This window comes from Lemur catta, chromosome 17 (genome assembly GCF_020740605.2).
Source record: "Lemur catta isolate mLemCat1 chromosome 17, mLemCat1.pri, whole genome shotgun sequence".
NCBI lineage: Eukaryota > Metazoa > Chordata > Mammalia > Primates > Lemuridae > Lemur > Lemur catta.
This window is the reverse complement of record NC_059144.1, coordinates 27,305,244-27,322,104: the sequence shown is the minus strand read 5'-3', so window position 1 is coordinate 27,322,104 and position 16,861 is coordinate 27,305,244. Positions and strand designations below refer to the sequence as shown.

At 47.1% G+C, this 16,861-nt stretch overlaps 1 protein-coding gene across 1 annotated transcript in view; it reads right to left on the bottom strand.

The window, feature by feature from the left end:
• TMC2 (transmembrane channel like 2) overlaps positions 1–8,822 on the bottom strand; it is a 52,912-nt gene extending 44,090 nt beyond the window's left edge. The window contains exons 1-2 of the mRNA XM_045528433.1: positions 8,789–8,822; positions 8,194–8,241 (exon numbers count right to left, since the gene is read on the bottom strand). Coding sequence (XP_045384389.1) covers positions 8,194–8,241; positions 8,789–8,822 — 82 coding nt within the window. The remainder of the gene's footprint in view (positions 1–8,193; positions 8,242–8,788) is intronic.
• Between the last annotated feature and the right edge of the window lie 8,039 nt (positions 8,823–16,861).

Sequence of the window (16,861 nt, the reverse complement as noted above, 5' to 3'; positions counted from 1 at the left end):
AACTGCTCAAAGTTTTCTTTTTGGATTTCAAGCTGGGCTATTGGGAGCATATTCAAGTGGACCAGGGGCTTTCCTGCCTGACCCACTGAGTCGGCCGAGATCTCACAGGAGATGCATTTGTCGTTTTATTCACTAACTCATTCACCCGCACAAAAACACGTGTTGAGCATCTGCCAGGTGCTGTTCATGGTGCGGGGCTATGGCAGTAACCAAGATTGACACAATGCTTTGTCTCCCTGAGTTTGAGTTAGCAGAGAAGACAGAGCGTGAGCCAAGAAGCACAGGGGCGAGCTTTACTCAGACCTGAGCAGCCGAGGAAGGCATCCTGAAGGAAGAAACTTCTAGGCTGAGGCCTGGACATGGGGTGTAGGGGTACACGGTGAGTGGATATGGGGCAGGGGTAGGTAGTGAGTGGTGTGAGCAGGGGTGGATGCCAAGTGGGTGTGGGGAAGAGGGTTTCCTGGACACAGGACTTCCTATTGTAAAACTGAAGCAGTCCTCAGCCGGGGACTGAGGGGTTTCCCAGAACATGGGACTTTCAGAGTTAAAACTGGTAGTGTCCCTGGTAAACGAAGACAAGGTGGTCACCCTAGTTGTAGGTGGGAAATGCTCTAGAAAAGTTTTAAGCAGAGATGTGACATGATCACTTTTGTGCTTTCTGTAGAAAGCATTCAGTCATCCAAACCCTAATGCAGGAAGTCTCCTGAGAAACATACTTGAATAAACTGTAAACATAAAAGACATTGAGCAAAAAAATCGCCCTACCTTGGCTAAGAAGACAGAGAAAATACATACAAAATAAAATTGTAACCAACTCCATAAACAACAAAACTTTTTTTATAGTTTTTTTTTTTTTGTAGTTTTCTTATATTTCAAGTTCCCAGCCCAGAAACGACAGAGCCTCCTTGCAGTCACAGGATAACTACAAAGCCTTACACCACCTGTTTGTCCAGAAAAGACAAGGAAAATGACACCCTACCACAAATTGTGCCCAAGGACCCACTGAGCAACCTACTCCCCACATCCCACCTACACACAAGACTGAAAAAATGACCAATATCAACCCTAGCTCATTATACTACTAAAATCCCTACCCTGGGAGGGACTGACCTATCGTTTTTAAATCATGGGATATATACAGTAACATGATTTCTCACTACACTGTGTGCCCAAACATATAATGATACTCACTCCCCTCATACATTATTCACTTAATCTCCAGAAAAACCCCTGACCCTGTTGGTCGGGGAGGCAGATTTGAGGCAGTCCATTCCTCCCACCTCCCAGTGGACACATCCTCTACAATAAATCCTTTCTTCCTTGGCGGTCCTGTGGTCTCAGTACTTGACTTTCCATGCTACAGGCAACAGAGAAACCCCCCTTGTGGGTTCGTTAACAAAATAACTGGACTTTTGGTTTCCATTCTAACATAAAGGAGCTTGGAAGTCATTCTTCCCATCCCAGCAACAACAAAAAGCCGAACAAACTGAAAAATAATAATTCTTCTTAGATCCACCAGAGAATTGGGTCCTACAGGCAAATTACTGCCCCCAAAACTGGAGAGAGAGGCAGAGAATCAGCTTACCTGGGGCAGAAGCCCAGGAGCAAAAGCCCTCCCTGGGAACCAGGACTGGTAATGTTTTAAGGGGTACCTGGGACTTGTTTCAATCAGGTATAGTGAGATGCAAGAAAATGGAAATCACTGTTATGAAGGAAGTGGTTTTTATGCACACTGATCCTAGAAACAGGAGGCATGGCACACCATGAGGGCCACATGGGGAAGCAGCGAGGTCCGTCGGGAGGCACAGGGAGTAGGGGAGAAAATGTGGGCAAGAGCCTTTAATGTGCTTTCCATGGGGAGGAATGACAGAGGCAGGAAGGCAGGCTTACCATCGGCTAGTCTGAATAATTTCAGTGGGCTCTGGGGCCTAGGAACTGTCCCTAGTTGTCTGCTCCCTGACTCGGTTGTGATTATATCCTTAATCACTCCTTCATATGCATCCAATACCCAGCTACAATTAACCCATGAACTGGCTAAAGTGCATATTTTCCTTTGGGAACCACCCAGTTTCCTTTGCTTCCAGTTCCTTGTAAGAAATCATTTGATTTCCTGGGCAACTGGACTCAATCATTGGGTGATTTTTCTTTTTTAGATGGCAACTTCAGGTAGCTAGAAATCCAAAATCTTCATCATATCCCAGAAGGCCCTGCCTCCACCCAAAAATACTTGGGGACCATTTGTAAGAACTAGTATTTGTAACCCACCTTTCACTGAAATAGAACTTGGAAGGGGATTAGGGAACAGAGGATGTGTATTTGAAGATTGTCTCACTTCCACAGATTTTATAAATAAAACACATTACTCCTCCCACTTTTTTTTTTTTTTGCTTTAAACCTACTCAGTGATCTCAAAACTACAAAATCCATTGCCTGACACCAAACTATTCTTGATGAAAGCTGCCAAGAGATTGCAGCATTATTTGACAATCCCACGGGAGTATTCTGGCCCAAACCAGATCACTGAGTGGCCCCCAGTGACTGGTATTGGGTCTGTCACAGAATCCTCCTGGCTACTGCTTACAAACTAGGCAGGAACTTGTTACCTTGGTAAACTAACACCTACTCTCAGGATTGTGTGTGACATCACCCATTGGTTTGTCCCCTAGGAAAAAGAGATCAGTAGATAGTTTTCTTGAAGAAGGAGGAAAAACTGGGGCCCAACTCAAGAACAGAAAACCTAACTGCCCTTGGGGAATTCTGGATTTCTTTCTTCTCTTTTCAGGACTCTTCACTTCATACTTTACAAGAGGTCTGGATAGCAGAGAAGATTTTACATGCTGTGGTCAAGAGAACTGCAGGTGATTTAGACAACTCCACTAAGGCCATAGAACTCATCTCCCGAGAGGTTTATGAAATTGGGTGGGTGGTGGTTCAGAATAGAGCCACCTTAGATATAATATTGGCCTCTCAAGGGGAGAACATGTGCTGTTTTAGGGGAAGAATGGTATATTTACACTCTTGTAGACCTCTCTGAGATCTTTAATATTACTAAAAAGATCCAGGAAGTAAACAAAGAAATCAGAAAATTGGGTAACTTGACTAATGACCCCATATTTGGTTCAATGGACTCTTCAGATTGGGGGTGAGATCTGTTCTCTTGTTTCGTCTGTGTGCTCTTGGCCCCTGGCTGAGAAGTGGACTCTACAAACTCTGGTCACAGCCCTTCTCTTAGTATTTTTCTGTGCCACTGTTCAGACGTGTGATCTCCAGAGTTTAAGAAGCTGGTGCACAGATGCTGTCATTCGAATAATCCAGCAAAACTGAAAAATGGACACACAGATTCAAGCAACTACTACCAGAAACTTGGAGGTTGAAATAACTGTTAACAGACAATTTACATGTAACTGTGACCCTCAAACAGTGGTGAAGATCTGGATTGATATACTCTCAGATATTGATGGTCTTTCCTTCTGCTTGGGCTAAAGGATGACCACCAAGAGGGACTGAGAACTTGATCCATCTTTGTCCACACTCAGCCTGGACATGGAGAACCTGAGTTACACCTTAGTGTCTGTGTTAACATTACTTTGTGCTGTGCCTCTTTCTTCATGAGCATAGCTTAATTTTTCCAGGAGTCTCCTGCCCAGGCAAATGGTATGATTATTCATTACAAGATTTTCCCAAAGACCTGTCAGTTCTTCAGTGGAAAAGCATCAACAGACATTTGGGCCCTAAGATGCTTCTAATGCCTCATCACAAAATCCTGGCACTGCCACTCATTGTGGACTGTTATATATTATGATTCTTACCCAATCCTATGTCAGCTCCCACTTTGAAAGACCTGCCTTAAGTCAATTTTCCAATTCCCAATAAGTTCTGGTCTTACTTTCTCCTCCCTGAGACACTGCCAAAGTTTTGCCCTCTGTAAGCAATAAATCAGCCTTGTCAACAGGTTGCATGGTGATAACTCAGGGAGCCAGCTTTTTATAATAACTTAGAAAAACATATTTTGTTTTTAAAAAGAAGGAATAAATGGTGGACTAAATAAAAAAGACTGTGGAAATACACAGAAGGAGTAATAAATTATGGTCGGAGTGATTGGGAATGTTTCACAAAGAACTGATGTTTATGAAGGAAAATAGAGTATGTCATCCCAAAATATGCCACTTTGGCATAAGGATTGTTTTGAGCTAAAGGCAATTATTTCTCTGCCTTCCCTTTCTCCTTTCAGACTAAAATCAGGGCATAAATTTCAATTTGTAAAAGGTCTCCCTCTCCTACGCCAGGAAGAGAACTACTCCACAGACAACTCTTAGCACCTGAGAAGACTTTTAACCTGCATCACAAACAACCCTTATTTACTGTACATTTCCCAGTCACCTTTCATAACTTATCCCCACCCAGAAGCCCCAAACCTCTTTTTCTTTGTCAAGCCTCTTCTCCACCCTTTATCACCCTGTAAGATGATATATACCTTTAAGATGGTATTTAAGCCCCAAATTCTAACCACCTCCTTGAATCACGTTTCTTTGTGAATTCTCTCATGTACATGCATAATTAAATCCTTTTTTCCTCTTGTTAATCTGTCTTTTGTCAGTTTGATTTATAGGGCCTGCAGCTACTGAACCTAGGATGGTAGAGGGAAAAAAATTTCCTCCCCTACACTTACCCTAAATTTTAAAGGATGACCAGGAGTTTGCCAAGAAAAGAAGCAGACAGAGAAATGTTGGGGGTGGTTGTGGTAGCAAGCCAGGTGGATTCTGGGCAGAGGAAACAGGATCAAGGGGCCCCATGGAAATGCCAGGGTGTCTGGGCATGGCTGACCAAGGCAGAGCTGAGTCTAGGTATGCTCTGGTGCTGGGGGGGTGGGGAGAAGGGTCTGTGCTCATAGGCAGCTGGGTTGGAATTCAGAGGATGAGAGTGTAATAATGGAGCATGCTTTGCAGGGTGAGGTCTGCAGCAAAGGATCATGCTAGCAGCATGGAAGAGGGTGATGTGGAGGGGATACTGCTCCCCAGTTGCTGTAGGGAGGGTCTTGTGAGTTTGGGGCTGCAGTTAGTTCCCTTGCTGTGAAGGCAAGAAGAGGCATCAAACATGGGTCTGACTCCACTATTAGTAATCCACGTCTTTAGGACTCAGTTTCTAAGTGCTGAGGTTCCTGCAGGGACTGATGAGATAACTGGAGTAGGAGCATTGAAAAGTATTGAATGTGAGAAATAAAAATAATATCCTAAACCCCTCAACCGACTGAACTCTCTTGGCTAAAGGGACCCAAGAGGAACATTAAAAACGGAAATCCTGGGCATGCCAGGATGGGAGTTCGGACACACCTCGTTATACCCCCTCCTCACTAACCACCATTAGGCTTTCTTCCCTGAGGGTTAAACAGAAACCAGCCCTTTGGAAAGACTTGCTCCACTGCTGATTTCAACCAACTGCCTAATACTGCTCCTCCCTTTTTGAGGTTTTGACACAAGAGCTGACCAGCATTCCTTCCTGTTAAGAGACCACCGACCACAGAGTGGTTCACCTTTTGATATCAGAGGGATGAAAACTCTACCCTTGGATCATGCCAATGCTGCCATCTTTGGTAAATGCAACCTACAAAGGGGTGTGAAGCTCACTCATGCATGCCCACGTTTCTCCCTTCATAAACTTTCTCTTCCTATAGTTTATTAAATATGTATATTCAGCCAACCTGCTCAGCATAAATTCCTATTTCCTTTACGTGTCATTCAAAGTGCTTGCTCTTGGCTTCTGCCCGAAGCTACACTTCCCAGCCCTCAAGATGGCCAGCTGGCAGGTTGCAACCCTTTGTGAGAAATACAGCTCTCCTTTCCAAATTTATGAACCTCATCATTCTTCAGTTGACAAGTGCTATTTGCACTCTTCCCCCAATCTCTTTCCCTTCCTCCTCCTCACTCCCTATGGAAAAAGGGTATTTGGTAAGACAATGTAATGAAAGAGTATTTTAGCGTAACATAACTCATCCAAGGTAGGAAGCTGGTTGGTATCAGCCAGTGAAAGAAGAGTTTGTCCTGTAAATGCTCCAACCCACAGCTCTGGAAGGCTTTAGGCCCCTCTCGGAAGATGGATGAAGCAAAACAAATATCACCACAGCTGTGACCCCTAGGAGAGCTCTAGGATGAGCCAAGCTCTCAGAGAAGCAGAGATCAAGGCAAGGGAACAAGGAGAAAGGTCTCCTGGGCCCCCACAAAGACCAGCTCCATGTTGCTTGAAGGACTGGATAAGAAAGTCACAGCATGTTTGTGTCCTCCTCTGAACTCTCTGTGTGTCCTCAACCAGCTAACAAAATGGTTTTCAGCGTGGTAACAAACTGTACCAAGCATTCTTTCAAGCACTGTAGATGTAACTTGGGGGTTACAATTTTTTTTCCAAACTGTAATTCCTAATGTCGCCTCATTCTCAAACTGAACAAAATTCATGCAGAATATGAAAAACAAGCTAGAATTTGTGCTTCAATCTTCCCCAAGCCTCTTCTACACAGAAAATAAGCTTTTTTTTTGCCTTTTAGAGTTTTCAATGGATGCCACACGATACATAATTTAGGGGCTGCAGAGGCAGCTGTCTCGCTAGGAAGACCTCCAAGCCAGTATGCACCTCTGTAAATGCAACAGACGCCCTGTGTGTGTGCACCTGACTCAGCCGGGGGATTCACAGAGCAACACACAGGCCGAGGAGAAGTGGGGCCGGCTCACCCCGCAACCCAGTGAACGCAACAGCTCAGGGCATTGACCAAATGGCACAGGAGGAGGGAGAGTCCACATCCTTCTCTTCCACAAATGCAGTGGCACACCGAAGTTATTTGGAGAACAGAACTTTGTATTCTCAGACTTATTTTTTCTCCTTGTAGGGTATAAGCTACAGGAATAGGATATCGGGCCTCCTCAGAGGTGACTCTAGAGATTTGAGGTGGAACCTTTAGGTAATTAGGTTTCAGTTGATTTAATGGATTCCTGATGTTTAACTTCACTGCATCCCTTGACCATTTGGATTCCTGAAGTGAAAATTTGGACCCATTTCCCATTTTCTGTGGGAAAGGGACAATGGCAGTAGGGAGGGGCATACTTTAGCAGGAAAAGGTTTGTGTTTTGGGGGCAAAATGATCTTCCATTTCCGTCCTACCCAAGGGATGTTTGCTCACAGGTGATCCCCACAAAGCCCAGCTCCTTCAGCCAAGGTGGAAGGAAGCCAGATTGGGTGCGGAGGAGATGACACCTGGATGACACAAGGGGAAAGAGATGTGGACAGCCATCCCTGAGCACCCTACACGTACCTGTCTTCAAAAGAGCCCCGTGGGCTGACCCCTCCTATGAGGAAGGGGCTTCTCATCTGGCCACCGTGAGGCACAGCACGTTCCCATGTTCGCTGCTGTGTCTTTGGGGGACATGATAGGGGGTGAGGAAGGCAGGTGGGGGCAGGAGGGCTGTTGAGAGGCCAGTGGTGCATCCTTGGCACCCCCTTGCCTGATGCTGGGGGCCTCTTGCCCTGGGTCTCTCCCCTTGTCGTGGAGCTGCCTCGCTGAGGACTCAGGGCTTGACAATCGGGGGCTAGTGGGTTAGGGTTAGGGACGAGAGGAGAAGGGCTTGGGAGGTGGGGGAGAAGAGGTGGATCGTGGGGTTCCTCCACCCACGGCGAGGCCCTCCCTCTCAGAATGTGGGGAGATCTCTTTCAAGCCCCAGAGCCCCCCAAGATTCTGCTTCCCAGCCCTGCCTGGGAGAAAATGGCACCATGTCATGATGTTCTGTGACACGAAGTGTAGGACGCCCAACCTGTTGGTGTGACTTCTGCCCCTCTCCTCTGAACCCTCCAAGGGTTTTCTCTGCCCGCTGCCTGTGGCTCCTCAGCCTCCCCAGCTCCTCCTGGAGCGGGTTGGCTCCCTCACCGGCTGACAGAAGAGCTGAGGTCACATTCCCGAGTCTGGGGATGTTCACTGCTTCCCAAGGCTCACCTCAAAGTGTCACTAACTCTGAGGTCTCCCCCGACCCCTGGGCCCTCTCTTCATGGCACTCTGCCCCTCCCCGGTGACACCGCCTGCCTCCCAGGAGGGCTCCATGCAGGGTGTCGAATGAGAGGGAGCGGGGAGGGAGGGGGCTGGACTGCGGGGCTGGGCAGAGGTGAGCTGGGCACTACAGGCATCCTGGGACCCGCCACCCATCTCACCCATCTCACCTGTGCGCGGAGAGCCACTCCTCGCTCGCCCTCTCGCTCCACCATGGGCTGCAAGAGAGGAATGGGGACAAATGGCTGATCTCTGGACAGTCCCTGCTCCCTGCACCACTCCAGGTCACTGTGGGGACCCTCAGCTGACTGTTGAATTCAGCTTCAATTATTTTACTCAACAAGCTCCAGAGTCCACAGCCTGTGACATTTCTCTGACACCCTGAGAAATGAGGTCAGAACATCCCCATTCATAGACGGACAGACAGACAGAAATTGGCTAGGGGGATTGCTAAGGAAAGGTGACTCTAATCAAGGCAACGGGAGGCTGAAAGACCCTGACGGGCTCTGAGGAGCAAACAGCGGCCATGACGACCTCCAGGCTCATGTTCACACCGGCACTGTGCCTGGAGCTGTGCCCAGGTGGATTTGAATCCCTCCAACAGCCCTGCAAGGAGGTGATCACCACCTTCCTCCCATGCATGAGGCGCGGAGAGGCTGAGAATCCAGACAGAGGTCCTCAAACCCAGGTCCTCCCTGTGCCTCTCAACACCACATCCCAGGACCCCTGCGGGTGGGCCCCACAAAGATGAGGATGTGGACTCACCTTCCTCTTCCAGCCTCTTTGACTGGTGGCTCATGGTCAGCAGGGCTCTCGGTCCCCGCGCAGGCTCATGCAGCTTATTTGTCCAGGCACGCCTTCAGCCCGGCGTGCTTTCCTGAGCTCATGGTGGCTGGCCTCCCTGCCGGGGCCGGGACAGCAGCCAGGGCTCCTCGGTTTGCTGGAGATTGGATGTGGAGGTGGGTGAAGTTTGGGAGAGAGACAAGGAAGGAGGCAGCGCGTTCCCAACCCATCAATCCGGCCACACACTCCTCTGCTCGGGTTTCCCTGCAGAGAGGCAGGGTGGCCTCACGTTTCAGGCATCACTTACACATGAGGGGCCCTGGAAGGGCCAGCGCTGCAGGCTTATCTCCCGGCAATGATGCAAGGACGCCAGTTGCACTCCAGCCAGGGGAGGTGTGAGGAGCGCCCCCCCGCCCCACAGGGCTCTTTCCCACTTTCTCAATTCCCTGATCGGGATGAAGCAGCAGAGAAATTCTAGGATGTTTGTGTGAGCTATCACTCCAGCTTCTGTTGAAAATGCAGATTCCCAGGGCTTACACTGGGTGTTGGAATCAGTCCGTTTGCTGTAGGCTGGGGCAGCAAATGGGGGAGGGGAGCTGGCCTAGTAGGGGGAGGGGCATGAATGTGGATTTGCACTCAGCCTGCAAAGAGGGCAGGACAGGCCTGAGCTGCCCCTGGGCTGGCTCATCTGCTCAGCCATGGAGTCCAAGGTACATCTCTGGACCCAAATGCAAGGGTTCTATAACGTGCTTGTCCCTCTAGCCTCTGGTGACTATTAGGATTCTAATGTCTCTCCCCAGTCTTTGTTCACCCCTAAGGGTTAATATAATAATAAAAGCAGCAGGGCCCAGTGGAAAAGGAAAATGTGGGGCCCCTTGTTCAAAAAGCAGGAAAAAAATTACCATTAAGAGTACTAAAACATAAAGCTTTTCCCTTTCTGCCATTTAATGCCAATTCAAAGAAAACTTAAAATTTTAAATTATTAGCACGTTCATCTTTATATTGAGCAATGATAGTTTTCAATGCAGACAGAAGGGCACTTGACTCACGTAAAATCACTGAAATGACACATTTGTACATGCATGTGGATTTCAATCTTACCAGGATGGTAGAAATGCCACACAAAACTAATTCGGTGGTTTTATTTCACTTCTTGATGTGCGCACGTTCTACCAATATTCCCTGCCTTTGGCTTACTGATGAGTGGAAAAAACTGAGAAGAAAAGGAATTAGGAGTTGCTCTATCTTTTCCTTTTCTTCCGTGTCATTATTTTCAGCCTAAGTGGTTGGCTAATGCAGGGAAGTAGCACGAATAAGAAAGGACATGATCCTTAGCTGTCAAGTTTCTTGGAATGCCATTGCTGTCTTTCAGTGTTTGAAGCAAGTTCTGGTTCGAGCGGGAAGTGCAGCCTCCCTGGGCTGTAAGTCCTACGTGGTCAGCCGTGTACTTGCCCTGAGTCTTGCTGAATTCCCAGGCATCATGGCCCACTGGATTTATGTGCTCACAAGGCAGCACATGGGATCCGTGAATGGGCTGGAATATGTTTGTGTCTCCTCTGCTCAGGTACATCCCCCTTGTCCCATTGGTCTTCCCTTATGAAACGCAAGTTCAAAGATAAAATTCTTAAGAATTTCAAAATGGTGTCAGCACAGCACTGGACCAAGTGCTGGGCCCTTCTAAGCACAGGCCCCCCACTAAGGCAGCAACAACTGAGACTTACTCGCCACTTCCTTTCTTCCAGGCACTTGCCAGCCCCTTTAAATGTCTTATTTAATCACTCTAACAACCATTTGAGGCAGACAGTCTTGTTATCTTTCTTTACAGACGAGGAAACTGAGGCTAAGATGAGTAATGCATCCCAGCAGTCCCTGGAGATGGGCTTTAGCCCATCTCGCTCCAGACCTCAGGCTTTTATTCCCTACACTCTTCTGACCTCTTGGGAAAATCTGAACTACACCATGTCCCCCTTCCTAAAGGTCCCTCTGTTTGCCTCTCACCTGGGCACTTGGCTGCTGGTCCTGCCTTCAGTGCCTCTCCTACCCAACAGCCAGGGCAGCCCCCAGAGGAGACGTCTGACCTCATCTCTCCCCTGCTTGAAACTCTCCCCTGAAACCCCATGTTCTCCAGTAAAAGTCTGATTTCCTGCCGTGCTACCCAGGGCCCTGAGAGCTCCCACCCCGTCTGCCTGTCTGTTTCAGCCCAGCCATTCCAACTCGCTGGTGCCATTTGCATTATCACTCTGGGTACTATTATTTTCCATAGCCTTTGCTACCCCTACCCTCTCTGCCTGTGACCCTGGGCACACTGGCCACCCAACACTTTCCAATATGACGTGGAATGATGTTTCCCAGCAGAGCTCTCTAGCTGTCCAGCAAGGGAGGATACTTGCCCCGGGGTATGTGGTAGATTTCTTTCAGAGAAAGGGGAGGCAGTGTGCATGAGACTACCCTGAGAAGTCCTGTTAGAAGATAAACATGTCCTTGTTTGGGGGAGATACAGGATGGTACAGCAACCGTTCTTCTCAGAGAATGAGCTAGAGCCCTAAATAACTGCCAGGTGGGCCCTGGTGTTCCAGTAGAGCATTCAAGCCTCTGGGAAGATTCCATCCTGCTCTGCCCTCGAGTTTTGCATCATTAAGATTTGCCTTTTCTTTGTGGTGGTTTCAATGTCTTTAATGTGAAACCTCTTGATTTCATACATTTGCAACTTTTAAGAAAAAGGTGGCACAAAAACGTGCCCTTCAGCTTTTCATGAAATTTTCTTTTTCTTCATTCTTGTTAACACAAAGCTTTAGCTAATTAATATTTGAATTACATTTATTGGACATTCAGCTCAACATGAACATTGTTCTGAAGAGGAGTAACATCGGAGTGATGTGCTCTTCTATTTTATTAGGATGGTGAATGTTCCTACTGCTAGAGCTAAGGATGGTAAATTCTGTACTAATTCTTTCATGGATGTGGTTTGATCAGAGAAAAATAAAACCCTAAAATCCAATACAATGGCAATAAAAATAACGTGCAACCTCAACCAAAAGTTGCAGGGTGTCCAAATCCAGTGGCACTTTGGTCACAAAACCCCTTTTTAGTGGTGAAGCTTCTTGCGCCATCTTGTTAAGTTCTCTCTCCAATTAAAAGTATATTCATATATCTGTATAATTAGCTGTGGGTATCTGCTTACAAAACATCCAGTGTCACTCACAGAATGTTGTAAACCAGCACAATGGGCAGGATCTGGTTACGGGCAGGTAACACCCTAGCTGGATAACGTGAGCTATGCTATCTCGAGCACACTGCCCTCCACCTACTAACCCACACCCGAGGGCTCAGTGCTGGGGTGGCTTGTGGTACAGGACGGGAGAGAGGCCATGAGATCTGGACGGCAGCAACGTGTCCCCACATGCTTTGGGGCATTCATTATGAATAGAGTTTTTCTAAGGCTCCTTTGGGCAGAGCTTAGTTCCTTCACCTTTCTGGATTAGCACTGAAGGTGGGCAGAGGGGGTCTTGTTTGTGAGAAACTGCTCAGGCTGTCTCTGCCATTCCAGACTTCTAGGAAGAAAGTTAGACCCACATCCAGGTATCTGAGGCCTAAGGGATACATCCATTTCTCCCACGGCAGGGGATGATTACCGCCAGATATAAGCCAGACAGACCGAGAGAGATGACCTAACAGCCCACGAGGAAAACTACAGCCAGCTGGTGACCATGGGTCATGGTTTGTTATTTCTCTGTTTCTCCCCATGACTCTAGGAGGCAGAGTCAGGGAAAGAGACCAGGGAGCCAAGATTCAGAGGCTCTGTTACTTCTGCCCCTACAGGATAAGGACAATTAACAACTGGAATGCTCCTCAACGCAAATGTGTTAAACAAATAAAATCAACCCCTATTTATAGGTGTCAGCTGAATCAGACAGGTGACAATCCCTTTCCAGTCCCCGCACTGCCCCCCCACCCCCTGCCACCATTGGCAAGTTATTGAAGATTTTTATGCCTCTGTTTCTTCAGGTGTTGAGGGGAGGTAATTCTGCTCCAACTCCTACAAGGGCCCTTTGGGGATTGAGTGAGGTAATGTGGCCATAACTGGAACCCCAAAGCTCTGAAGAGTTAGGAGAGGGCTCTGTGGAATTTCTGGTCACTGTCACTTTGCTCCTCGACTTGGTGCCTGGGTCTGTGGTGCATCTGGGCCCCACTGTTGCCAGGGCATGGACAAGCTCCTTTCGTCTGTTCCGCTGAGCCCCTGCCACAGAGCTCCTCATTGAGGCATGGCCACGTGGTGGAAGGGGGTGGCCTTGCCTTGTCAGCTGCCCTACCTCCAACCTCTGCTGTGCTCTCTCTATCCCATTGGGTTCTAGAGCTTCTCCACCATTCTGCAGAGCAGCACTAAGCCCCACTGTGATGCATGATCACTCATCGTCAACCCTTTAGGGCCAACCTGGTGTAGTGGTGTAGAGCCCAGAGCAGGAAGTCCCCAATAGGAACAGCCTAACAGCTTAAGTTTCTTGGCAACTTCTGCCCCAGGAAACACCCCTACCCCACCCTCTTTGGATGTTTTGAGTTCCACCCACACTTTGTTTCAAGAGTTCACTCTTCCTAGCAAGACACCACCCATCTGGTATGCTAGAACGTCAGGGTATTCACACACACAGTTTGGGGTGCAGAAAAGGACCTTCACTGAGCCAGAGAGTCCCCTTGTTTTAAGATTGGTGGGAAATCACTAGTGCTGTGGTTAGAACACGGCTCAGTGGGCATCGACCACAGCAAAGGAGCTGGAGAAGATGCAGGGGGACGTCACCATTGAGGTGCCTGTGTCTGTCAGGGACAATGTTGATTTCCCTTAGTCATTTGGGCAAACTCTCAAAAGTCCTCACTCTCCTGACCTTTGTTTTATCGTCCAGGGGCCCTTGGCTACCTCTTTGTGTTTCACTGCAAGGCACTGATATGTGAAAGCTTTCTGCATGTGAGCCTACCTTGTTGATGGGTGGGCCTTGCTTTAGGACAGTGTTTCTCAATCTCAGCATTGTTGATGTTTTGGGCCAGATACTTCTTGTGTGGGAGCTGTCCTTTGAATTGCAAGATGTTCTGCTGCATCCTTGGCCTATGCCTACTAGATACCTGCCATATACATTCCATGACACAACCAACAATGTCTCTTTCTGTTGTTAAATGTACTGGGGGGTGGGGAAGGATGCATCACCCAAGATTGTAGGGTGATGAGACAGGGATAACAGACACCCACTCCTAGTGTTTCTGGGCTTTTTCTTCTGGATGGTGCAGAATTCCCAGACAGAAATTGTCCCATGTCCTGCCTGGTGAATATACCCTGGGAGGTGAGGAAGAGAAGAAGGCTGGGAGTCCCACTGTCCAGGTCATGGATATACACTCAGTTCTCTGGTCTTCATTTGGTTCCTCATCTTACTCTGGCTGTGTCTACTATCCCTCAGCCCAGAGTTTCCCACTGTGTCAGCTCTTCAGAGAGCCAACTCTGAATCTGCAGAGGTGGGAGAGAGGATCTGGGGCCCAACCAATTTTTTTCCTTCTTTTTTATTTTTTTATTTTTTTTTTTGAGACAGAGTCTCACTCTGTTGCCCAGGCCAGAGTCCCGTGGCATCAGCCTAGCTCACAGCAACCTCTAACTCCTGGACTCAAGCAATCCTTCTGCCTCAGCCTCCCGAGTAGCTGGGACTACAGGCATCTGCCACCATGCCTGGCTAATTTTTTCTATATATTTTTAGTTGTCCAGATAATTTCTTTCTATTTTCAGTAGAGATGGGGTCTTGCTCTTGCTCAGGCTGGTCTCGAACTCCTGAGCTCAAACGATCCACCTGCCTTGGTCTCCCAGAGTGCTAGGATTACAGGCATGAGCCACCGCACCCGGCCGAGTTTTAGCTTTTATATTTAGGTTTTGATCCACTTTAAGTTAATTTTTGTATATAGTGGGAGACAGAGGTTTAACTTCACTCTTTTGCATGTGGTTATCCAGTTATCCCAGCACTATTTATTGAAGAGACTATTCTTTCCCCATTACGTGGTCTTGGCACCCTTGTTGAAAATCAATTGACCACTTCTGTATGGGTTTATTTCTGAACTCTCAATTCTGTCCATTGGTCTTTATGTCCTTATGCCAGTACCATACTTTTTGATTACCACAGCTTTGTATTAAGTTTTGAAGTTAGGAAAAGTGAGTCCTCCAACTTTGTTCTTTTTCAAAATTTTCTTGGCTATTCGGGGTCCCTTGAAATTTCATATGAATTTTAGGATCAGATTTTCCACTTATGTAAAAAGGCCATTGGAATTTTGACAGGGATAGCATTGAATTTGTAGATTGCTTTGGGGAGTCTTGCCATCTTAACAATATTAAGTTTTCTAATACATGAACACATGTCACAGTTTCATTTATTTAGATATTTAAAAAAATTTTTTCAGCAACATTTGTAATTTTCAGTGTGTTAATATAAGTCTTGTGCCTCCTTGGTTAAATTTATTCTTAAGTATGTTATTCTTTTTGAAGCTATTGTAAATGGAATTATTTTCTTAATTTCATTTTCAAATTATTCATTGTAAGTTATAGAAATACAAGGTTTTCTACAGGCAAGATCATATCATCCGTGAATATGTGAAGATGAAAAGAAGATAGTTTTACTTCGTCCTTTCCAATTTGGATGGCCTTTCTTTTTTTTCTTTTTTGGTCAAATTGTTCTGGATAGATCTTCCTGTATAATGACATAGTGATTTACAAATAGATTATTCATGGAAATACTCTTAAGGGAGGGAGAACAGGTCTATTTCCCTTTTGGCAACAGAGAAAATTCAATTTAATTTTTATTTACCATTATGATTTAAATGTTCTCCCCATGAGCTGAATTAGGCCTGCAACCCCTACTGGCATGTTGCAGAAGGTATAAGCACAGCCCAGTTCTTAACTAGGACCTTATGTAATAGGCCCCAGAACCAGACTCCAGCCTGAGGGAGGCTTCCAGCCTCCAAGAACTGGAGGGTGTAACAGAAGGAATGGCCTGAACGAAATATTTTCTGTCTCTTTAAAACATCCTCCACTCCTTTTTGAGAACTAAAACCTGCCTCCCTATCTCAGACCAGCAGTGAGGAGGGGCAGAGGAATGTCTTTTGTTCTTTGTGCTACAGGAGATAGTTCAGCATAGACCTGGCGGAGGGAGGTCCTGGGTGGAGGTCACTGGATTGTCTTCAGAGGAGATAGGGTCATCAAGGTTATCAATTGCAGTTGAACAGCAATTGACTGAAGCTGAGAACCCACCCTTTAAAAGCTCTGTATTTCTGCTTATTATTAGGCCGATGGGATTTCAGACAAGAGTCTCCATCATCCTCATTTGCCTGCAAGTTAATAAAACTCCTCTTTCCTTCTCCTCAAACCACTTGTTCTCATTCTTTTGATGAGGCCTCAAGGACAAGTGCGAACTTTCAGTAACAAGAGTTTGTCACTAACTTTGTGAACTTTGACAACTGGAAACCGACCACAAGGCAACCAAAGGAGTGCACTGGAGTTGAGGGTAAGGGCACAACCGAGACTTTGGGAGACGGCTTTGTCCATCTGTCTCCCCCACCCGCAAGTAAAATGGAGATGACCACAAGGGTGCGAGGAAAGCAGGAAGTCAAACCTAGATAGTGTGCACGTAAGGTGATATGTATGTTATGGAACCTTAGCCCAGGGAATTTAGCTAGACCAAGAAAAGAAAATGTGAACTGAAAACAGTCCGGCTAAGCAGAGCGCTTCACCAGCTAGATGGGCCAACCGGAAATATCTTCGCCAGGATCCGGAAGCATTTGTGGAAGCTGCCGCAGAGGCTTCTGGGGAGGGTAGTCTCTCGAAATAATGGGCTTGAGGGGACAGATAGTTCAGTTGGAAGGCAAGACCTGTTTTCAGCATCGGTATTTTAAGAAAAGAGACGGGAGGCTGTCGCCGCAGCAGCCACTGTCCTGTTAAATTAGCAGGACTGTTGCACGGCCCAGAAGCGGCTTCACGGCGGCCAATGGGAGCCGGAGCCTGCGAGGATTCTGGGAACTGTAGTTCCGGAGTTCGGG